The 22,525-nt window shown below is 39.5% G+C and overlaps 1 protein-coding gene across 1 annotated transcript; it reads right to left on the bottom strand.

Moving 5' to 3' along the window:
• Positions 1–20,059: 20,059 nt before the first annotated feature.
• Positions 20,060–22,171, bottom strand: LOC126473758 (heat shock protein 70 A1-like). Its single transcript, XM_050101015.1, has one exon. It carries the CDS (start codon positions 22,078–22,080, stop codon positions 20,158–20,160), a length of 1,923 nt encoding a protein of 640 aa, XP_049956972.1. The 5' UTR covers positions 22,081–22,171; the 3' UTR covers positions 20,060–20,157.
• Positions 22,172–22,525: the final 354 nt, after the last annotated feature.

Genomic DNA, 22,525 nt, shown 5'->3' with positions numbered 1-22,525 from the left:
ACTTGCGACCTTCTGTTTAAAGAACCACAACTTACAACAGTCAAAAATGTTTTTTTAAAGTCAACAACAGTTGTCAGTTTTGGTATGCTTATTAAATATTGCACAGTTCATCAATTCAGAATTATGACTACATAGCATGCCACACATAATTTTTAAGCCCCTCAGAAGAAAATCTCAACATTCTCTAAGCTTCTGAAAATATTGTGTACACCAGATCTTCATCACTGTCTGAAATATTCTGATTCTTAATAACAGTAAATTAGAATATTTTCAGAAGTACATATAAGTGTACTCCTACACACTAGAATATGACTTGCAAGATGAGTGTATACACAAAAAAACCTCTCTCTGCCAGACTGTGGGAACATTCTCTCTTCTGACTGGCTGCAACGTATTGTAGCCAATCAGCTTCATAGTTTTTCATATGCAACCCAATAATTTCCATCCTGGACTAATCACCAATTTCCAATTTACCTTATTCAATTTCCAGTATCTGTTATTTCCAAAAAATAAATGAACTGCAAATAATCTCATCTTTACTTCTCTTAAGGCACGAAATTAAGATTTTGTTTCTACAATTCAAAATATGTCTACTATACGTTAAGTGCATCATACCATGTATGTGACTCACTGCCTGGTCGCACAACATGAGTGCCACACTCATTCATCATAATCCGTAACAAATGTCAAGATTCATATGTCACATACATTCTTTATTCACCCCCTCACTCCCTCTGACAGACAAAAATAATAATGTCAAAGAAACTGAAAACAAAAATACATTTGTAAGTTGAGAACATTAAGTAACTTGTATTGTTAAACAAAATATTGTTTAACTAACTATTTTGGTGACTAAGTGTTGAGTTTAAGTCATCCACTGCTACATTTATAAGAATGTATTAAAGTGTCTCAATGTTGACTGTAAGGAGAAGTTATAAATTTTACTTTTAGGTAATTTTAAATATCTCCAAATTTATTTTGAGTATTAACCATCAATGCTGAGTATTAACCATGATTATTCTGAAAGGCTTTACAAAATTTCACCTTGATTAGTGTATGGCAAATGACTTTATTAATTCACAGGCTGCTGTGCAATTTAGATGAGCTGCGAGCCTTACATGTGTGATCATCTGCAACCATCAAGCGAGCACAGATATAACATATAGCATGCTTCCAAGCATGGGAATACTTTCTGTAGGTCACTTAGGCCACTAATATAAACCTTACAGCTTCCTAAGTATCTACGCAAATCACTACACCACACAGCCTCCAACAATTTTAATTTCTAACATTTCCCTATTTCTATGGACTGCAAATTTTGTACATTCTTTTGAATGTAAACACTGCTCTTTGTCATTATTAGCTTATACTCCAAATCAGTATCAGCTTCTTTTTTTTAAGAAGAAGAAGAAGAAGAAGAAGAAGAAGAAGAAGAAGAAATATCTGTTGAGCCATCATGTAATCCACTTGGTACCAACGAGTCTTGACCAGATATTTAAACAATGGAAAATCCAGGATCCTATAATGACAATATCATGAAAAGGATAGATTGCTAGTCACCATATAGAGGAGATGTTGAGTTACAGACAGGCACAACAAAAACACTGCTAAATATGTGAGCTTTCAAACAAAAGGCTTTTTTCTGAAGTAGACAACAAACATATTCACACAAGCACAACTCAGACATACATGACCACTGTCTCTGGCGACTGAGGCTGCACTGTGAACAACTGCACATGATGGGAAAAGCAATCTGAGACTGGGGTGCAGATGGAGAGGGATAGCAGGGTAGGGATGGGAGATGGTGAAGTGCTGTTTGTAGGAGCATTCTGGGACATGGTGGGGATGGGGAAGGGCAGCTAGTGCAGTCAGGAGGTTAGACAAGGGGAGGAGAGGAGCAGAGAAGGAGAGAAGTGGAGAGGGGGAAAAAGATTGTGGATATGTTGGTGGAATAGAAAGCTGTCTAGTGCTGGAATGGAAGCAGGGAATGGGTTTAAGTGGGTGAAGGACAGGGACTAATGAAGGTTTGGACCAGGGGGTTACAGAAACATAAGATATATTGCAGGGAGAGTTCCCACATGCACAAATCAATAAAGCTGGTGTTGGTATGAAGGATGGAAACTGTGCAGGTTGTGAAGCAGTCGTTGAAGTGAAGAACAGTGTGTTGGGAGGCATGCTCAGCAACTGGGTGGCTTGGCTGTCTCTTGGCCACAGTTTGGAGATGGCCATTCACGTGTGTTGGTTGTCATTCCCATGTAGAATATAGCAGAGTGGTTGCAGCTCAGCTTGTCAGTAACATGGCAAGTTGTTGTGGGAGGGTTATGTGAAAGATCTTGCATCTATGTCTGTTATGGGGATATGAGCCATGGGACAAGGGGTTGGGAGTAGGGATGGACAAGGATACTGTGTAGCTTAGGTGGGAGGTAGAGTACCACTGTGGGAGGGGGTGGGATGGATAGTGTGTAGGATATTCATCAATTCAGGACACAAAGACAATTGAAAGCCTGGTTGTGGAGTACAGCATGACTGCAATTTTTGTCTTGTGTACAGGTTGGAACCACTAGAGACTACTCAAAACCATTCAACAAAATATGAACATGATTTGAAGCAGTAAATGATGCTTGTGTATTTTCAGTACTCGTATTTCACACCCTTATGTGGTGTGACTGCCGATTGTTTGTGTGTATGTGGAGGGAGAGGGGGGGCTGAGTTGCAGCTTTGACACATGTGTGAATAAAATGGTGATGGGTCCCTCTAAGATCCTCCCAGTTCAGCTATGCCCTTCGTGACACCAGCCTACTTTATTGGCAATTTTAAAAATGTGACTTTATAACAACAACCTGTGGAATATTCGTAGGTGCCTGTGAGCACACATCTAGGATTTGAGGAATGAGCAGGTGTCTAAGACTAATTTGCAGGTTGTCTCTGTATCAGTACATTCTTAAAATTCCCCAATAATGCTGGGTGGCTGCCACAGAGGATGTTGCCAAAGTGGCGGGTGAGTGACGGAGGGAAAAGGGGGGGGGGGGCTTAGAGTGGCCCTTTGCTGTTTTATTCATGCATGTGTCAATGTTGCATCTCTCATGATCATGCCTCAGGAGGGAGCGAAAGAGAGGGGCTAAAATGCTTTAGCACGCTTTGCTGCTTTGGATCACATTCATATTTTGTCGAATGGTTTTAATTGGTCCCTAGTGGTTCCACCCTGTACACAAGATCAAACCTGCAGCCATTCAGCACTCCAAAAAGGATGTGATCATGTTCAATCAGGATGCAACTCCGCAATGTCCATAGGGAAGTATTGAAACCTCTAGGGGTGTCAGCAGTGTCAAAGGATGTCACCCTCACACTGCAAGCTGTCATTTCCAGCCATTAAATGTGTGGGAATCAACACCCCGTGGAAAGGGGCAGTTCTACTGACGTCCTTAACGCCATCCCCTGAAGCCTTTCAGTGTTGGTTCTGAGTGGTAGCTTGTCTGAAAGTCTTTCCTTGCCCACCCATAAGAAAATCGTGTGATTTTAACACTGGGTGTTTCAAATCTCACCTCCAATGCAGAGGCATCAAAAGAAGGGGTGAAATGTGGGTAAGAAGTGGTGTGGTGACCTTCTCATCCTGTGGACATCCATGTGGTGCAGGGAAGAATTGTGGTGAAATTTGATGCCAAGGTGACATCATTAACCCCCCTCCTTACATATCATATGAACTTCTGAGCACTGGCTTTTTTTTCCCCCTCATGTGTCAGCTCGTTGCTGCTTGAAGCATGGTAAACCAGAGAGTGATGTCACTGGGCACCACACTCCTACACAGTTGCAGACGAAGGTTGTAGGCACCTTTGAGCTAAATTTCAAACTTCTGCTTCACTGTGGGAGACAGTCAAGTGGTATCAAAAAAGTGATCCTTTGATTGGGCTGCACAGTTTGGTTAAAAAATCTTTCATATTTGCTGAAACAACTGGAGCATGCAATTTGATATTTTCCTTTAGTTTCAAAAACGAATCTAAAAAATCAATTCATGAATATCTATATTTCACAGACGGACATTACATTTGGTAGAACATCAATGGAAATTACCAATATTTTTGTTTCAGTACCCATAACTGATACAAGTTCCCAACAATAAGTGACGGGACAATGGCAATAAGCAAATGAACCAGAAATTTATTTTCAAAATATCCAAATACATTCTTGAACATCTTCGTTGCGTTTTTCCTAGAGGCATGTGCATTGATTGCTCTTGCCAACATTAAAAGAATGAATTGTTGTGTCATAAACGGCTGTTAAACATAACATACAAAAAATGCTTAAATAGGACCAACAGAAAATAATACAAATGGTGGGAAAATGCAAAATCGGTGAATCTAAAAACAGTTTTCCTGTAATGATACTGTTAGCTTGTTTATAACACTGACTGGGTATTAAAAGTGCACTGTAGAAACCAGAAGGAGAAAATGATAAGTAGATAATGGTGTCCTCAAAATTTCTCTTTCAGAAGTGTGGGGAAAATGTTTTGCCATGCTGACATGAAAACCTGTCAGCATCCCTGGTCATGCCCTTCACAGAATGTTGCATATTGGTTGCAGGTAAGTTGACCACATGGCTGCTTTCACCGGTGGGCCTGCCTTTGATGGGTTAGGAAATTGCTGACAGGATGGGAGTAAATGGTAGTGGGAGGAGAGAAGAGGTGTTTCATCTAGGTATTTTACAGGGATATCAGCTATGGGGGCAAGGGGTTAGGAGCTGCTGTGAAAAGGGACAAACAAGGATATTGCATAGACTGGGTGGGCAGCGGTATACCACATTGGGGCAGGGGGAGGATATTTCTGGGCATAATAAGAGATAGTCAAAACCCTGGCAGGGAATGTGATAGAAGTGCTTGAGTCCTGGATGGTAATGAGTCATGAAATGGTCATTTCTTTGTGTCAGGTCAATGGGTAAGTGGGGGATGGTGGGTAACTGGGTAGCTGGGGAAACAAGGCATGGGAGATCTGCTTCTGTACAAGGTGGGAAGCATAATTTCAGTCTGTGAAGGCCTAAGCAAGACCCTTGATATATTTAAAGAGGGACTGCTTGTCACCATTGATATGATGATCTTGGGTGCTAGGCTGTATGGAAGGGACTTCTTTGTGTGAAATGGATGGCTTATATCAAAATTGAGGTATAGTTGATGGGAGGCCTGATGTGAACAGAGGTACTGTCGGAGCCATCTGTGAAGAAGAGGTCAACACTGAGCAAGATGGCTTGATGAGTGAAGTGAGGAGGACCAGGTGAAACAAATGGGAGAAAAGGTGTTGAGTTTCTGAAAGGGTGTGGATAGGGTGTTTTCACCCTAAGTTGAATTCGTGAAGATGCCATCAGTGAATCTGAACTAAATATAGCAAATGGGAGAATAGGTGCTGGACTTTAAGAGAAATGAGGATATGGTGTCTTCATCCTATGTACAGATCTTAAAGATGTCATTAATGAAGCTGAACCAGGTGAGGGGTACCAAACAACTATGTTTCCAACCACACAGTGTCGAGGGCTGTAAGAGAGCTCACATCTATGCAACTCACTGCAGAATGACATAAATAACTTTTTAGAGAACTCCTCTGTATTTGTTTGTAATCTTATTCAATATTTATAGTATCTGGTAACAAATCCGTTACACACAGGACAACATAGCTGAAGTGAATTTCAGAACAGCACATAAGAGAATGCATTTCTCCACAGTTTCTATCAATTGTTTTTGAGTGTTTAAGTTGCCAATGGAGATGCTTCCTCTGTGCCTTCCAAAACAAGTACAAATGCCACCCCCAGAGCAGGCAGAGAGACTTTTGACAGCATCACACCTTTGCTATGTCCTGTGCTCACACTTCTCACTTCGTCTCTGCTCAAACCGAAATTGAAACACACACAGTAGAGATTCACCACATGCTAACTAGCTAAACAATGTTTTTTACAAGAACATCTTTCATCTGATTATCAGGAAGAGATGTAACAACCTGTACATCACAGATCCCCCAACTAAGTTGAAAGATGTCATGTAAAATAACTTAATTAACTAATTACAACCTCATTAAATTGTTAGGTTTTTCAATAAATTTTTAATATCACAAAAGTAATTGTCTCATAGCACTGAAATCAGTTTCTGCACTAAAAAAATCAGTCATTTTTAATTAACAATCACTTGGTTTACCAAGGGTAAGTATCATAGCTTATTTTCCCATTTTTGGGTAATATCTTTAGCATGTCATTTTTCTAAGTTCATCTCTTTATTTTCTCTCATTTCATAAGCTACTATTGTCACTTAACTACTTCGTAATTACAATGTTAGCTTTTCATAACAGAACACAAATCCATAGGATATGTATACTGTTTGACCCAGCTAAATCATTAGTTCATTACTTTTGCTCAAAGGCAATTAACTTAATGTTGTTTTTCAGTCATTGTATACCATGTCACCAAGTTCTCAAATTTATTGAGATAAAATGAGGGTTATTTCTTTATTTGCCTGACATTTCACTCTATGCTACTTTCTACAACTTCAAATATCAGATTTGCTGTAAATCAACAAGTAAGTAAATGAAAATACAAAGAATTAATCATGACCCAGGTAGATCCATTTGTCTTTGACTATTTTTGAGAATATTTCAATAGTATGGTTAAAAATCAATAGTGTGGTTAAAAATCATATTACAGTTTGCTTACTTGTGCAAGAACTGCACTTACACCTTATCCTTCAGACAGATATTGTGATTATACATTCTCATCTTTGCAATGTGGGTCTCCCTCTCCTTACTCCTATGCATAAAGAAATGGTACAGGCCATTCCTTCTGTGGATCCACCTAATGTACGTATAGGCCATCCCTTGTACAGGTCCGCATACACTTGACTCTCCAATACATTCATAATATGGTACAGGTAAATCCTCCCATGTACTCCTCTGACCAAGCACTAGACTATCCCTCCTAATGGGCTGTCTATACTTCCTCTCTCCCATAGCTAAAATTGGGTCCACCTCATCTTAAAAACTGAAATTGTACACACATTTTATGATCCTTACTTCTACAACTTCCAACATCAAAGTTTATCCATAGCCTAGTGACTTTTTTCTGGCTATTTCACATAAATGTTTCCTAACTACTTCATAATGTAGACTTGCTACGCTGTGCCACTAATTGTACCATGGGACTTTGTTTCCATCTGCAGAGGGACAAGGGCTGTTAGAGAGCTCACATCTATGCCAACTCACTACAAAATTATGTAAATGCCTTTTGAGAGAACTCTTATGCATTTCATTGTTCTCATATTTAGCATTTACAATACCTGGTGACAAATCTCTTACTACTCAGAATGACACAGCTGAAGTGAGTTTCAGAACAGCACATAAGAGAATGACATTGGTCCACAGTTTCTATCAATTGTTTTCGGGTGTTTACATTGTCAGCAGAGGTGCTTTCTCCATGCCTTCGAAATTCCTGCCACGCTGTGACTCCAAAGTATAAACGCCACCTCCAGAGCCAGCAGAGATGCTTGATAGCATCACCTGCAGATTCTAAGCTTAAACATTCAGTGTCTTAGAAATAAACCATTAGAACTTGAGGTAGCTATGGACAGTGCAAATATTGACTGCATGTGCATTGTGGAGCATTGGTGCAGAAGTTTTGAACTAAGTAGCATTAATATTCATCCGTTTAAGTTGGCAAGCCAATATTGTAGAAAAAATACCAAAAATGGAGGTGTATGTATATTTACCAAACCAAGTATCAGCTATAAAAGAAGGTGTGAAGCTGAATCATTGAGTGTGGAAAATCATTTCGAATCAGAAGGTGTGCAGTTGAATGAAATACAGGGAAAAGTCATAGTCATAGCAATATACAGACCACCTACTGGTGATGCAGACATATTCTTTAACCAATTAGAAATATTGCTTAACACTCTGTTCACCGATAGAGCCACTGTAGTTGTGTGTGGTGACGTTAATATTAATCTTATGTGTGAAAGTAGGCTAAAAGACCAGTTCCTAAATCTGTTATGTAGTTTCAACCTGCTTCCACACATACACACACCCACAAGAATAACAAATAATACAGTTAGTCTTATTGATAATATATTTTCAAATGTAGGATGCACAGAAGTTGAAGTAACAAATACTGATTTGGGATTATCAGACCACCATGCTCTTGTTCTCAAAATTCCTTCAAGGCACTGAAAGAGAAAAAAACACATTTCATGTATAAAAGAAATTTTTCTACAGAAAACTGTGTAGAATTCATAAATATGCTAACTAATGAGGCTTGGGCAGAAGTATTATCCCTAACAAATACCAATGATGCATATAACACATTTTCTTCCATTTTCATGGGATATTTTGAAATGTGTTTTCCAAAAAAGCTGTCAAAAATCTGGTCACATGGCAATACAAAGCCAAGTTCTTGGAACACAGCTGGCATCAAAACTTCCTGTGGAACTCTAAAGAGACTAATTTCTAAAATGAAAGCATCCACAGACCCACAGTTCATAGAATATGTCAAGAATTACAAGAGGGTATATAGAAAAGTAATTGCTAAAGCAAAATTCATGAGTCATGATAGTTTTATAAGACAGTCTGAAAACAAATCAAAAGCCATATGAGGTATTGTGAAGACTGAAACGGGAAATAATTGTGAAAACCAGGACATTAGCCTCAAAAATTTTAAAAATGTCAATATTAATAAACAAGATTTGCCACATTATATTAACAATTATTTCATAAATGCAACAACTTCATTAAGCTTAAAATTTACAAATGAAGAAAAACCTGAATATCCAAAAACAGCTTGTAGGATGAGGGTAGAGCCAACAAATGAGGGTGAAGTGTTGAAAGTGATACAAAGCTCGAAACCCAAAATGTCGGCTGGCATAGATGAGGTGCCTGTGTCTATCATAACAAGGACAGCACCACAAATCACAAAGCCCTTTGCACACATAGCCAATTTATCATTCAGTGAAGGAGCTTTTCCAGAAAGGCTGAAAGTTTCAAAAGTGAAGCCATTATTTAAAAATGGCAACAATTATAAGGTAAAAAACTATCACCCAATATCTCTCCTCCCAGCATTTTCAAAAATATTAGAAAAACTGATGAAGCACCGAATCAACAAATATCTAAATGACCACAATTTACTAAACAGAAATCAGCATGGTTTCCATGCACATAAAAATACTGAAACAGCAATAATGTGCTACACTGAACAAATAATTAAAAATCTAGAAAAAGATTATAGTGTAGTAGGAGTAAATTTAGACCTCTCCAAAGCTTTTGACACTGTGAACCAGGACATTCTTTTAGAAAAATTGGAAGCGTTGGGTACACATGGGATAGGAAAAAAATGGTTTGAATCATACCTAAAAAACAGAACACAGGATGTAGGACTGACATCAACTTACTCCAACCACAAAATAAATTCAGTATCAGAAGCAAAAAATGTAGAAATAGGAGTACCACAAGGCAGCGTCCTAGGGGCCATATTGTTTTTTGTCTGCATAAATGATTTTCACACCTCAGATGATGCAGCCAAAACAATAATATTTGCAGATGATACTAGTGTGATAATAAGTGCACCAAGGCAATTGCTACCAACAACTGCTGATAAGGTACTAAATTACATCCACTCTTTGTTCAATGCATACAGGTTGACATTGAATGTAAATAAAACAAATTATATGCAGTTTGCGAAAAGATACCAAAATGTAAATCTCAGTCTGGTGTGGGGTGACAAAGCCTTAGACAGAGTGACATCCACAAAATTGCTGGGGATTCATGTGGATGAAAACTTAAATTTTAATGACCATGTAATAAAACTTGCACAGAAACATAATTCAGCCTGGTTTGCCCTCAGAATTATTGCAAATGTTTGTACCTCAGAGGTTGCCAAAATGGCATATTTCGGCTATTTTCAATCTCTTGCCACATACGGAATAATATTTTGTGGTTCCACAACAGGGCACCTAAAACAAATTTTTTTGTTGCAGAAGAGGGCCATCCGAATAATAACTCACAGTCATCCACAGCACACTGCAAACCCATATTCAAAAAGCTTAGAATACTTACTGTACCATCATTATACAGAAACAAATGTGTATTGTATGTCAGGACCCACATTGCAGATTTTCAGACAAATGCCGACTTTCATAACTACAATACCTGTAATAGCGCAGCGCTCCATACACAGCGAACAAAAAGAACGAATACACAAAGGCATGTGAGCCATATCGGTGCAAAACTGTACAACGCACTGCCAGTCAACGTCAGACAGTTAGAAGATGATGACAAATTTAAAACAGAATTTAAAAAATTTCTAGTAGAACAATGTTTTTATTCTGTAAATGACTACGTAGGTCAATAAATTTTTTCTGATGGTATTTATAAAGGCAAAATGGAAAATACTCTGTCTGTACCTAATCATTCATTACATTTACATACTTAAAGGGCAGTTGTTGTGTGACGTAAATATATACTTAAGCAGCGTTGTGTATATAAGGACTTGCCGTTTAGGGAGGACAAAACTAAAGCCTTATGAAAAACAGACTATGCATTAAAATAACAAGCAGGGATGTATATAGGCTATATTAATTTCATTGTATTATTATTAACTTCATTGTATTATTTTGTTTTGCACTTTTTAATGTATATATTGTTTGTGTCCCATTTCTTTGAAATGGCTTACATGTACCCTTGACAACATCCATACAATATTTTTGTCAATGGATGAGTAAATAAAATAAAATAAAATAAAATAAATTACACCTTGTGTATGTCCTGTGATCATGTTTCTCACATCATCTCAGCACAAACTGAAGCACAATCTGTGGAGGTTTTCTTCATACTAACTACCTAAACAATGTATGGACACGAACATCTTTCATCTGATTGTGAGGAAGAGATGGAACAACCTGTTACACCACAAGGTTTGAAGATAGGTGTTTGGAAAGGTAGTGTCAGTGTTGGCAAGGCCAAAGGCATTGGAGACCTTTTTGTAGAGGGAGGTAGCATTGACAGTGCCAAGCAGGGTACTGGGTGGTAAGAGACAGGAACTGTGGAGAGTCAGTAAAGGAAATGGTTAGTGTGCTTTATGTAGCACTGTAGGTTACGGATAACAAACTGAAAGTGTTGATCCACAAGGGCAGAGATTCTCTGTGTAAAAGCACAGTATATAGCCTGTATAGTTTGGTTTAAGTATTTTAGGAAGCTTCTAGAAGGCAGGAGTCTGAAGAGTAGTGAGGGTGAGGTGGAAGATATACTCAGGAAAGAGCTTCTGGGATGGGCCTAATGATCTGAAGAAAGACTAGAGATTACGACACACTTCTGGAATAGAGTAACCGTGGCAGGGCATTAGGTGGATGAGTCTAATAGCTGGTGGAGCACCTATCCAGGTCATCCCTGTGGTTCATAACAATGCTGGAGCTTTTATTGCCAGGTAGGTTTTTAAAGTCAAAATCAGTTGCAGGGTAATCGATTTTAGTTCTTTCTGCAGATGTTAGGTTGATTTCCACATTGAGAAATTTGAGGGAAGATGCTGAGGCAACATTTTAGGTTATGAAATTGTGGGAAGTTGTCAGGGGATGATTAAGGGGCATTCGAGATGGATCACAATTAAATGGAGGAGGATTATGACTAAACTGAGTGAGTCAGCATTCAATATGTTTTTCAGTCAAGTCTGTATGGTGGGGTTGGTAGCAAAATAGTATTTCCAGTATAGGGAACAGGAGAATGAGACAAACCCTTAACATATCAAAATTATACCGATTGGCCACGAGTACCCCCTTCATTACTAAGAACCACTCTGGACTGGAGGAAATGAATCATGTTCTCTGCCAGGGTTTCAACTATCTCTTGTCATGCTTAGACAGTGGTACTATAGCATGCACCCAATCTAAACTATTTCTTATCTCTCTCTACTTTCTCACCTGTTCCCAAACTCTTGCCACATACTTCTTCTCACTAATCCACTCTTGTCACAACCATTTCGTATCCCATCAAAGGCAGAGCCACCTATGAAAGTGGGCAAGTAGCCTACCAACTTAACTGCAACCACTATGCAGCATTCTCTATGGGCATGACCATCAACAAGCTGCCTGTCTGCAAGAATGGCTACTGCTAAACTGTGGTCAAAGAAACAGCTGGATCACCTAATAGCTGAGTGTGCTGCTCATCATGGTGTGCGTGATTTCAATGAGAGCTGTGCAGACCGTGCCATCTGGATTCTTTTTACAAGCACAAGCTTTCCTGAATTGTGCAGATGGAAACTCTAAAGCAACATATCCTTCGTTTCTGTAATACTCTTGACCTTAACGTTTGCTACCTGTCCTCCACCTGCTCCCACTCCAGCCACCTCCACATGTGCCTTCTATCCCCCCAGCATACTTGTATAGTCCTATGGCCTTCTCTACTTCTCTTCTTTCTCTCATGCCCCCCACCACAACCTCCCCCAAGAACAGCCTCTCGAGGCTGCATCTGGCAGCCCACCACATCCCTGCACACATCTCCATTCAGCTCTAGAGCATCTTCTCCCACCTTTACCATGCTATTTCTCACCTCCTCATCCCACATCTCTTCTGAAACACCATTACCTACACCAGCTGAGACCACTGTCCATCCAAGTTGGCCTCGGCACCTGAAGATGACAGAGGCTGTTGGTGTGCTTGTATGAATGTGTGTATCTTTTTCTTCATGTAACAAAGGACTGTATCTGATAGTTTATCCAACAGTCTACTTTTAAATGAGCCTGTCATTTGCTCAAAGCCTCCTCGATGTGGTCAATAGCAATCTATCCTAATTCATATTGTTATTCTACCCCAGATTCTGTATTTTGTTAATGTATAAGTTGATTTGTTCCACATCACCAAGAGTTTTATGGTTTCATTTTACAAATATTTCCACTGAATTTGTATAAAATGACTGTTGTAGCTATGCATTAACAGTACTGTATCATTTTCTAAGTGCTGAATAAGATTCTACTATAGTGTGTGCTGTAATCTTAAAACTCGCAAATGCAGATTATTTAAAGGTAGGAGAGAGAGAGAGAGAGAGAGAGAGAGAGAGAGAGAGAGAGAGAGAGTGTGTGTGTGTGTGTGTGTGTGTGTGTGTGTATATGTGTGGAAGGGGGGGGGGAGGGGGGGGGGGGGCGTTGCTCTACATCAGTGTTGCAGTTGAAATGTATCTGCACATTACTAAGTTTAATGCTGTGGTGCTTGTTAATTTTGTTCTGTGTGTTTATAAAACTTGTCATCAAGGGTTACAATGAATCACTTAGCATGATTAGTACTTGCAATCACTTCTGCTGATGGCAAAAATGACCAAAAGCACTACTGTGAAATTATCTTTAGATTTACTACACTGAAAAAAAAGTCAATAATCACCATATTTCTCTGTAATGTGAGACAAGCATCTTATGTGTTGACCAGCGGGAAATGGATTTGATAATAGTGCTCCCTACAGCTATACAAACAACTGAATGCAAAGCACTTCCCCCTCCCCCACTCCTGCAGGTGGTTAGGAGGGCAAACTACCAACAACCAAGTAAAAGAAGTAATATGCTTTAGAAAATACACACATAAGTTAATGGAAATATGTAAAGGCTAATATTAAGAAAAGGAGTCAAACTTTGGGAGATGTGTCTGTGAGTGTCAGTTGCATTTGCTTCAGTGTGTGTGCATACGCATATGTGTGTCTACTGTTGACGAAGGCCTTAACAGCCGAAAGCTATAATTGTGAGAGTCTTCCTGTTGTACCTATCTGCGACTCAGAATCTCTGCTATATGGTGAGTAGCAACTTTTCTTCTCGTAACAATGCATTGTTTCTTTGCTAGAGCCCATTTCATTCTCACCATACTGAATCATATACAGTATATTCCACTGGTTGAAATTATGCTCCTATTCCACCCATTTCTCATTGGTAACTTTAGATTTCTTAAATTCTTGACATTCTCACACCTATTTTTTCTTGTTGTTTCTTTTTCATCTTCACTGCTTTATGCTATCCCCCATAATCTTTTCATATGTGTAGGCATGATACAGCCTCAGTACTCATTTTTGCAACCTGTCTTAATATTTATATTCCATAGTTCTGCTTACATTCCATCTCTACATCTACATCAAAATCCAAGCTCTGCAAACCTCTGTGAAGTGCATGACAGAGGCTACTTCCTATTGTACCAGTTATTGTTTTTTCCCCCAGTTCTATTCACATATGGAGCATGGGAAGAACAGCCTCTGTCTGTTCTTTAATTGGTCTAATCTTGTCCTTTCAATTCCTATGGAAGCAATACATAGTGGATTGTAGTATGTTCCTAGATCAATTATTTAAAGTTAGTTCTTGTAACTTATTAAGTAGGCTTTCATTGTATATTTTGCATCTATCTTTAAGTCTTTGCCAGTTCCGATTTTGCAGGATCTCCATGGTGCTCTCTCTTGAGTCAAACAAGCACGTGAGCATTCATGCTGCCCTTATTTGTGTACATTGACTATCCCCTGTTAGTCCTATCCGATATGGATCCCATACACTTCAGCAGTGTTCTGGGATGGATCATACAAGAAGCATTCTCCTTTATAGACTGATTTCATACCCCTAGGGTTCCACAAATGAACAGAAATCTGCTGCCTGCTTTACTTATGACTGAACCCAAGTGACTTTCATTTCACATCCCTACAAACTGATGTGCCCAGGAATTTCTATGATTTGACTGATTCCATCTGTGACTCATTGATCATGTAGTCATAGGATACCTAGATCTTTTTTTTTTTATTTTCTAAAGTGCACCATTTTAAATTTCTGTACTCTTAAAACAAGTTGTCAAGCTCTGCAATGCTTTGAAATCTTATCACAATCTAACAGAATATTTGTACAGTTTTTTAGACAATACTTTATTATAAATAACTATATCATCTACTAAAAGTCTGAGGCCACTATTATTATTGAATGCAAGTTCATTAATATGCAACATAAACAGCAAATTTTCTCAGACACTTCTCTGGGGCACACCTGAAATTACTTCTACATCTGTTATGACCCACCATCAATGGTAACATGCTGCATCCTCCCTCCCAAAAAAAATTCTCATTCCAGCTACAAATTTTGCTTGATACCCCATGCAATCATACTTTTGAAAATAAATGTAAGTTTGATACTGAGCCAAGTGCTTTTCAGAAATCAAGAAATACTACATCAATCTGACTGCTTTGAGTAATGGTTTTCAGGGTGTCACATGAGAAAAGTGTAATTTGAGTTTCATGTAACTGATGTTTTCAGAATCCGTGATGATTGGCATGGTGGATGTCATTCTGTTCAAAATATCTCATGAAGTTTGAGCTCAGAATATGTTCTACGATTCTACAACAAATGGATGTCAAGGATACTGGTTGGTAGTTTTGTGAGCTACTTCTGCTACCTTTCTTGTAGATAGGTGTGACCTGTGCTACCTTCCAACTACTGGATACAGTTTTCTGTTCAAGGAATCTATGGCAGATCATAGTTAAAAGAGAGCAGTGAGGCACCTGCCTCCTCCCCCGCACACACACACACACACACACACACACACACACACACACACACACACACACACACACAGTGCCCCTATACAGCCCCTACAGCATGCAGGCTGGGGTGAGGGACTGTGTTGTGTGGATGGACACGACAACCAACCAACTGTCCATCTGAACAAATGGCCACTGCCAAACTGTAGCCAGTTGCAGACATGCTGCTGAGCACAATATATTCAATTTCAGTGGCTGCATCACAACCTGTGGCCAATCAAATCAAATCAAATTTTTGTTATCACATAGCATGTCTCATACAATCAAAGACTGTAACATAGGTGACTTATCAGTTTTAAGACTAAGATACAGATTAATAAACTTATCTAAACATATTACTTTATATGATGATTCGAATATAATGGAAGGAAACATTCCACGTGGGAAAAATTATATATAAAAACAAAGATGAGGTGACTTACCGAACAAAAGCGCTGGCAGGTCGATAGACACACAAACAAACACAAACATACACACAAAATTCAAGCTTTCGCAACAAACTGTTGCCTCATCAGGAAAGAGGGAAGGAGAGGGGAAGATGAAAGGAAGTGGGTTTTAAGGGAGAGGGTAAGGAGTCATTCCAATCCCGGGAGCGGAAAGACTTACCTTAGGGGGAAAAAAGGACAGGTATACACTCGCACACACGCACATATCCATCCACACATACAGACACAAGCAGACATGTCTGCTTGTGTCTGTATGTGTGGATGGATATGTGCGTGTGTGCGAGTGTATACCTGTCCTTTTTTCCCCCTAAGGTAAGTCTTTCCGCTCCCGGGATTGGAATGACTCCTTACCCTCTCCCTTAAAACCCACTTCCTTTCGTCTTCCCCTCTCCTTCCCTCTTTCCTGATGAGGCAACAGTTTGTTGCGAAAGCTTGAATTTTGTGTGTATGTTTGTGTTTGTTTGTGTGTCTATCGACCTGCCAGCGCTTTTGTTCGGTAAGTCACCTCATCTTTGTTTTTATATATATTACTTTATATGGTTATATATTTCTTTTAAAAATCTACACATATATTATATATGGTGTTACTTTTTAGAGAGATAGTATATTACATGGCCATCATTCAAGAAATCCTCTATGCTATAATAGCATTGACTCTTAAGATATCTTTCCAGGTCTCCTTCAGTATTTTTGAGAAGTGGATCACTTTCTCCCTTTCAGATTTAATTTACAAATTTCATGCCCATGTAGTGTGAGTTTTTTTTATATAGTTTGAGTCTGTGGGTAGGCAGCATGTAACGTGCCCTATGTCTAGTCTCATTCTGATGCAGGAAGCAGTTGTCCTCAAAAAGTTGTGGGTTTCTCTTTGTGAAAATGAGAATCTCATGTACATCTATGCTTGGAATAGACATTAGATATAGTTTTTCAAAGAGAGGTATGCAGTGTTAATTCTTTTTAGCTCCTACCATTGCTCAGATGATCTTCTTTTTTTTAAGTCTAAAGCTTTGAGCAGATTAGTTTTATCAGACCCCCAGAAAATTATGCTATACTTAACTACTGAAACAAAGTATGCATATAGACAGTTTTTTTTTAACTGCCAAATCAGAGATACTAGATAAGATATTCACAACATACACAAAACTGTTCAGTTGACTAAGAATGCTGTCTACATGATCACAACACAATACAGTTTTAATTATTAACACATCAAGGAATTTGAGACATCTTGCATCCATCTTCTTTCTCCCAACACCAACTTTTATGAATTAAACAGATATGAGCTATCTCTTCAGACCATCTTTCATTTACATAATCCTCCTGGCCTCTATCCCCACTAACCCCCTGCTCCAACACCTCTTCCCTACAGTCTCCCCTTCCTCTGTACGCTCACCCCATCCCAGTCAGCTCTCCCACATCATCATCATCTTGCACTGCCTGACTCAGTGATTACAGTGTCACACTTTTCCACTTTTCTCTCCCTCCTGAATTCCTACCTTATATTCCTGTTGCATGTATCCAATCCATCAGTCATCCTTCCCCAACCATCCCTCTTTTCACAAGCTATTCGTTCATTTCTTTTGTCAGTCGACTCGACTGAATTGAGTTATCAAGTAGTTGTACTTTCCTATGTAGCACATGTGTCTGCATCATCGATTTTATACATCTCTGTTTGGCACATAGATAGCTAAAACATAATTATGAGAAAAGTCGCGGCCATTCTAGTGATCTCGATACATTATTCTGTATGGCTCTGTTGAACACTCACCCTGACACTGATTGTCCTATTGATGATGTAATTAACCAATTTGCCAGGAAGAATTCGTGCATAGAATTCATCAATTAAGGAAGAGAACCACAACTGTAACTTTTTTATTTCATAAGATGACATTATCTTGCATATGAATATAATCAGTTTAAATAAAACTTTAACTTTGCATGTGACCTGATTATTTTTTATTGTGGTAAAAGTAAAGGTAGCTCAAGATATCTTTAGCATATAATCAGTTTAAATAAAACTTTCTTTAACTTTGCATGTGACCTGATTATTTTTTATTATGGTAAAAGTAAAGGTAGCTCAAGATATCTTTAGCACTACCACCTTGAGGTTTTTCTGTATCTGTCACTGGTCCTGGCATAATGTACGTGCTGGTAGCTTAAAGAGACAGAGAGAGAGAGAGGAGGGGGGGGGGGATTTGTTATCTTTACTCCTTTATACTCTGCCAGAACTTTCCATGCTGTATTTACTCCTTAAATAATATCCTGAAGTGTCTAAGAAACTGCATCTGCTGCAAAATACCTACAAAAGCACAAGGATACAGAAAGGTGGGTGTTTGACAAAACAAATTCGACTAATGTTAGGACAATGGACAGAGCCTTAAGGTAACAACCATATTGAAGTCTTATCACTGCACATTTGCAAAAAATGCAATAATTTGGAACATATGTTTAGGCATTCAGTATCTCAAAAGGTAGTGTCTAAATACATTTATTTTGAGCCTGATCACTTAACTTATGTAAATAAGAGATATATGTGTTACTTCTGTAGGCTAATTGTTAATGTCACACATTTGGATTGTGGTGACACCCCGTATTCCTGCCATGGAGCAAGTCAGTGAGACTTGCCCTCTGAAATCAAATGAGGCCCTGTTCAAGAAAATAGGAAGTCAATCTAATACAGAAACTGCTGTCCTGGAATAATAGTGAAAGTCTTACAGTAGCTTGGGAGATGTATTATGTTTATTGATTTTAATTGAGATAGTTCTTTTAATGAGTACTATTTCATAAATATACCAGAAAACTTATAAACTGACTTTTTACATCATGTAACAAATCAAGTGATAATGTAGACTTACACGGTATTTTAGTAAAACTGGTGTTTGCACTGTTAACTGTGTACTGTTCGTCTTCATACTATTTTATAAGACTGCTTCAATTATAATTCCACACTTCATTAAAAAAAACCAATGGAATAACAACACAAACATAGTAAACTTAAGATTATTCCAAGCTGTTGTAATCATATAGATATCTATATCAATGTGTACGTTCTCCACGTTTCTTACCAGATCAGAAAATATTTTTGTTTAAAAATGACCTAAGAGACAATTTTGACACTAATAGTAGGCTTACACTATGATTCGTATGCAAGTTCGTGAGAGTGCACCAATAACAATTTTATCTCAATTCTCAAGACCCTTTTTTAGATTATCAAGAATTCAATGATTCACCTCAAAACTCTGAGTAAGAGGAACTCCCCTCCCAAGTACTTAGTGTGAATATAAATACTATATCAATGCCTTTAATGTTGTATTTTTTGCACGTTTACATATCTCATTTGTGCAAGTTTTAACAGTCTTCTGACAATCAGCATCTAAATTATTCCAGTGATATAATTTGTCCACAACATGACATATTTCCAAGTAACTTGACCTAGAAAAAAATTCACTGGTAGTAGTTAAGGCTATTTATGAATAAGGCACTCATTTTGTATTAGTGTCCTATAGCATAAACAAACCAATTTTAATCACTGTGTTCTGTTTATTTATCTTATTTTGATTCTTTTTTTCAGATTACTGGTAGTTACTATTAATGCATTTTATTTTCCATTGACTTTGTGCTGTTTCCTATCTGATATATTGATTCCCCACATGAGTAAATTAGTGCAAAAGATATCACATGTAACTTTACACTAAACAGCTGTCAGACCACCACTTTCTCCAATGTCGTCCTGTTATTCAGTAATTATCTATTCTGTGTAATCAGTACATCATCATTTGAAGCATCCTGAAAAATATGTTATTACTTGTATGGAGTACTGAAGGTAAACTGCAGGATAAGGACAGGACAAGGGTGGCATAACAAAAACAAACAAAATTTTATGAAAACAATATTTATTGTACAAAACTAATGATAAAAACAATGACTCAGTCATAAACTACAAATTGTTAAATAAATATAATGAAGATCAGAGGAACTTAAAATTGAATTCAGTCTTACATAAATACCATGCTTATAACAGCATGTGTATCAGTCAACAAGAATGCAGACAAAAACTACACAAAGAAAGCGTCTTGGAAATGTGAATGCTTCACTCTCCTATGTACACAACATTTTAAATATTACACACAGCGACACATAAAACCGTTTTCATATTAACAGTTCAGTTAGTCAACCTCCTCAACAGTTGGTCCACCGGTGTGTGCTGCTCCTGTACCTGCTTGTTGCCCACAGCTACTGCTGGGATCCCTAGTGCCCTGGTGCAGCTTAGTCATTATGGGTGTGCATACCCGCTGCAGCTCCTGTAGCCGACGCTCACACTCACCACAGCTCGCCTGGGCGTTGTTGTCTAGCCACTGTAATTCCTCCTCACAACGTGCCATCGCTGCTGTCTTGTCCGACTCAGATAGCCTGCTGCCTGCGTCCGACAGTGCCTGCTTCACAGACAAGGCGTAGCCCTCCAGTCGATGCCGTGCCTCTACTCTCTCACGTTGTCGCTGGTCTTCCTCCTTGAAGCGCTCTGCATCAGCTACCATCCGATCGATTTCCTCCTTGGAAAGCCGACCCTTGTCATTGCGGATGGTGATGTTACGAGATCTTCCTGTCCTCTTCTCTTGGGCGGACACAGTTAGAATGCCATCTGCATTCAAGTCAAATGTAACTTCCACTTGAGGCACACCACGTGGTGCTGGTGGAATGCCAGTGAGGTCAAATGTGCCCAGCAAGTTGTTGTCCTTTGTCATTGCACGCTCTCCTTCAAACACCTGAATTGTAACTGCTGGCTGGTTGTCTGAGTATGTGGTGAATGTCTGTTTTTGCTTGCAGGGGATACGCGCATTGCGCTCTACCAGCTTAGTCATGACACCACCTGCTGTCTCAATGCCGAGTGATAGTGGTGCTACATCTACCAGTAACACATCCTGAATTGCAGAGCTGGTATCACCACTGAGAATGGCTGCTTGTACAGCTGCACCATATGCCACTGCCTCATCCGGGTTGATGGACAAATTCAGCCGCTTGCCAGCAAAGTAGTTCTGCAGCAGAGCCTGAATCTTAGGGATGCGTGTTGAACCACCCACCAACACGACATCGTGGATTGACGCTTTGTCCATCTTGGCATCGGCCAGTGCTTTCTCGACAGGTTGTAGTGTTGAGCGGAACAGATCAGCACAAAGTTCCTCAAACCGTGCTCGTGAAACTTTCGTGTAGAAGTCAATGCCATCTAATAGTGCATCAATCTCAATACTGGCCTCCGTGCTGGAAGACAACGTACGCTTGGCACGTTCTGCTGCCGTACGCAGTCGACGCAAGGCACGTGGATTGGAACGTACGTCCTTGTGGAATTTACGTTTGAACTCATCAGCCAAATGATTCACAAGCCGACTGTCAAAGTCCTCGCCTCCCAGGTGTGTGTCTCCAGCTGTTGCTTTCACTTCAAACAGTGAACCCTCCGAAATGCTCAGGATGGACACGTCAAAGGTGCCACCACCAAGGTCAAATATGAGCACATTGCGCTCACCTTTCAGGTTTTTGTCGAGGCCGTATGCGAGTGCAGCTGCAGTTGGCTCATTGATAATCCGCAGCACCTTCAGGCCTGCTATGGCGCCTGCATCTTTGGTAGCTTGCCGCTGTGAGTCGTTGAAATAGGCGGGCACTGTAATAACTGCCTCTCGAACCTGGCCTCCCAAGAATGCCTCTGCTGTTTCCTTCATTTTCACAAGCACCATAGCACTTATCTCTTCTGGAGCAAAAGTTTTGGTGGTACCTTTGAACTGGACCTGTATCTTAGGCTTGCTACAGTCGTTAATCACTTTGAATGGCCAATGCTTCATGTCTCCCTGCACCTTTGGGTCGTCAAACTTGCGGCCGATGAGTCGCTTGGCGTCGAAGATGGTATTCTGCGGGTTCATCGCTACCTGGTTCTTGGCAGCATCGCCGATCAGCCGCTCCGAGTCGCAAAAGGCGACGTAGCTTGGTGTCGTCCTGTTGCCTTGATCGTTGGCGATTATTTCCACCTTGCCTTGTTGCCAAACTCCCACGCACGAGTACGTGGTTCCCAAATCGATCCCCACTGCTGGAATCTTCGGCATTTTCTTCTGTTAGCTAGGTCACAGTAACGTAGACGAATATAGCTGCGTAGCGAATCTTCGATCACGCCTCGAAGCACTATCTTCGCGTCGCTCTCTCGTAGTGAACTGAGCTGTGACGCGCCTGCAGCTCTTTTAAATAAGGCGGCTAAACGTCTAGGGAGCTGGAGATTATTCGAGAGTTGTCACATTACGTCAGCAGAGAATCTGCGTCGTAATTGGTCGGAGGGCGGAGCTACCAGAATCGGCAATGGCTGGAAAGTTCTATGTATTTTCTGTACGTCTCTCGTGCTTTCTAGACAAAACTGGCAGTGATTCAATGTTGCCGCACTAAGTTTTCTATTAATTTTAACTCGTTGCATTTCTTGTATTCGGTGTTGTATGCGGATGTCGTTTGATGTTATTTCATATAGTGAAGCCCAGTCCATAAAATAATATTCAATTTTCT

The sequence above is a fragment of the Schistocerca serialis genome, chromosome 4, assembly GCF_023864345.2.
Source record: "Schistocerca serialis cubense isolate TAMUIC-IGC-003099 chromosome 4, iqSchSeri2.2, whole genome shotgun sequence".
Lineage (NCBI taxonomy): Eukaryota > Metazoa > Arthropoda > Insecta > Orthoptera > Acrididae > Schistocerca > Schistocerca serialis.
Note: the sequence above shows the minus strand (reverse complement) of the source record. Positions and strands in the feature narration are given on the sequence as shown.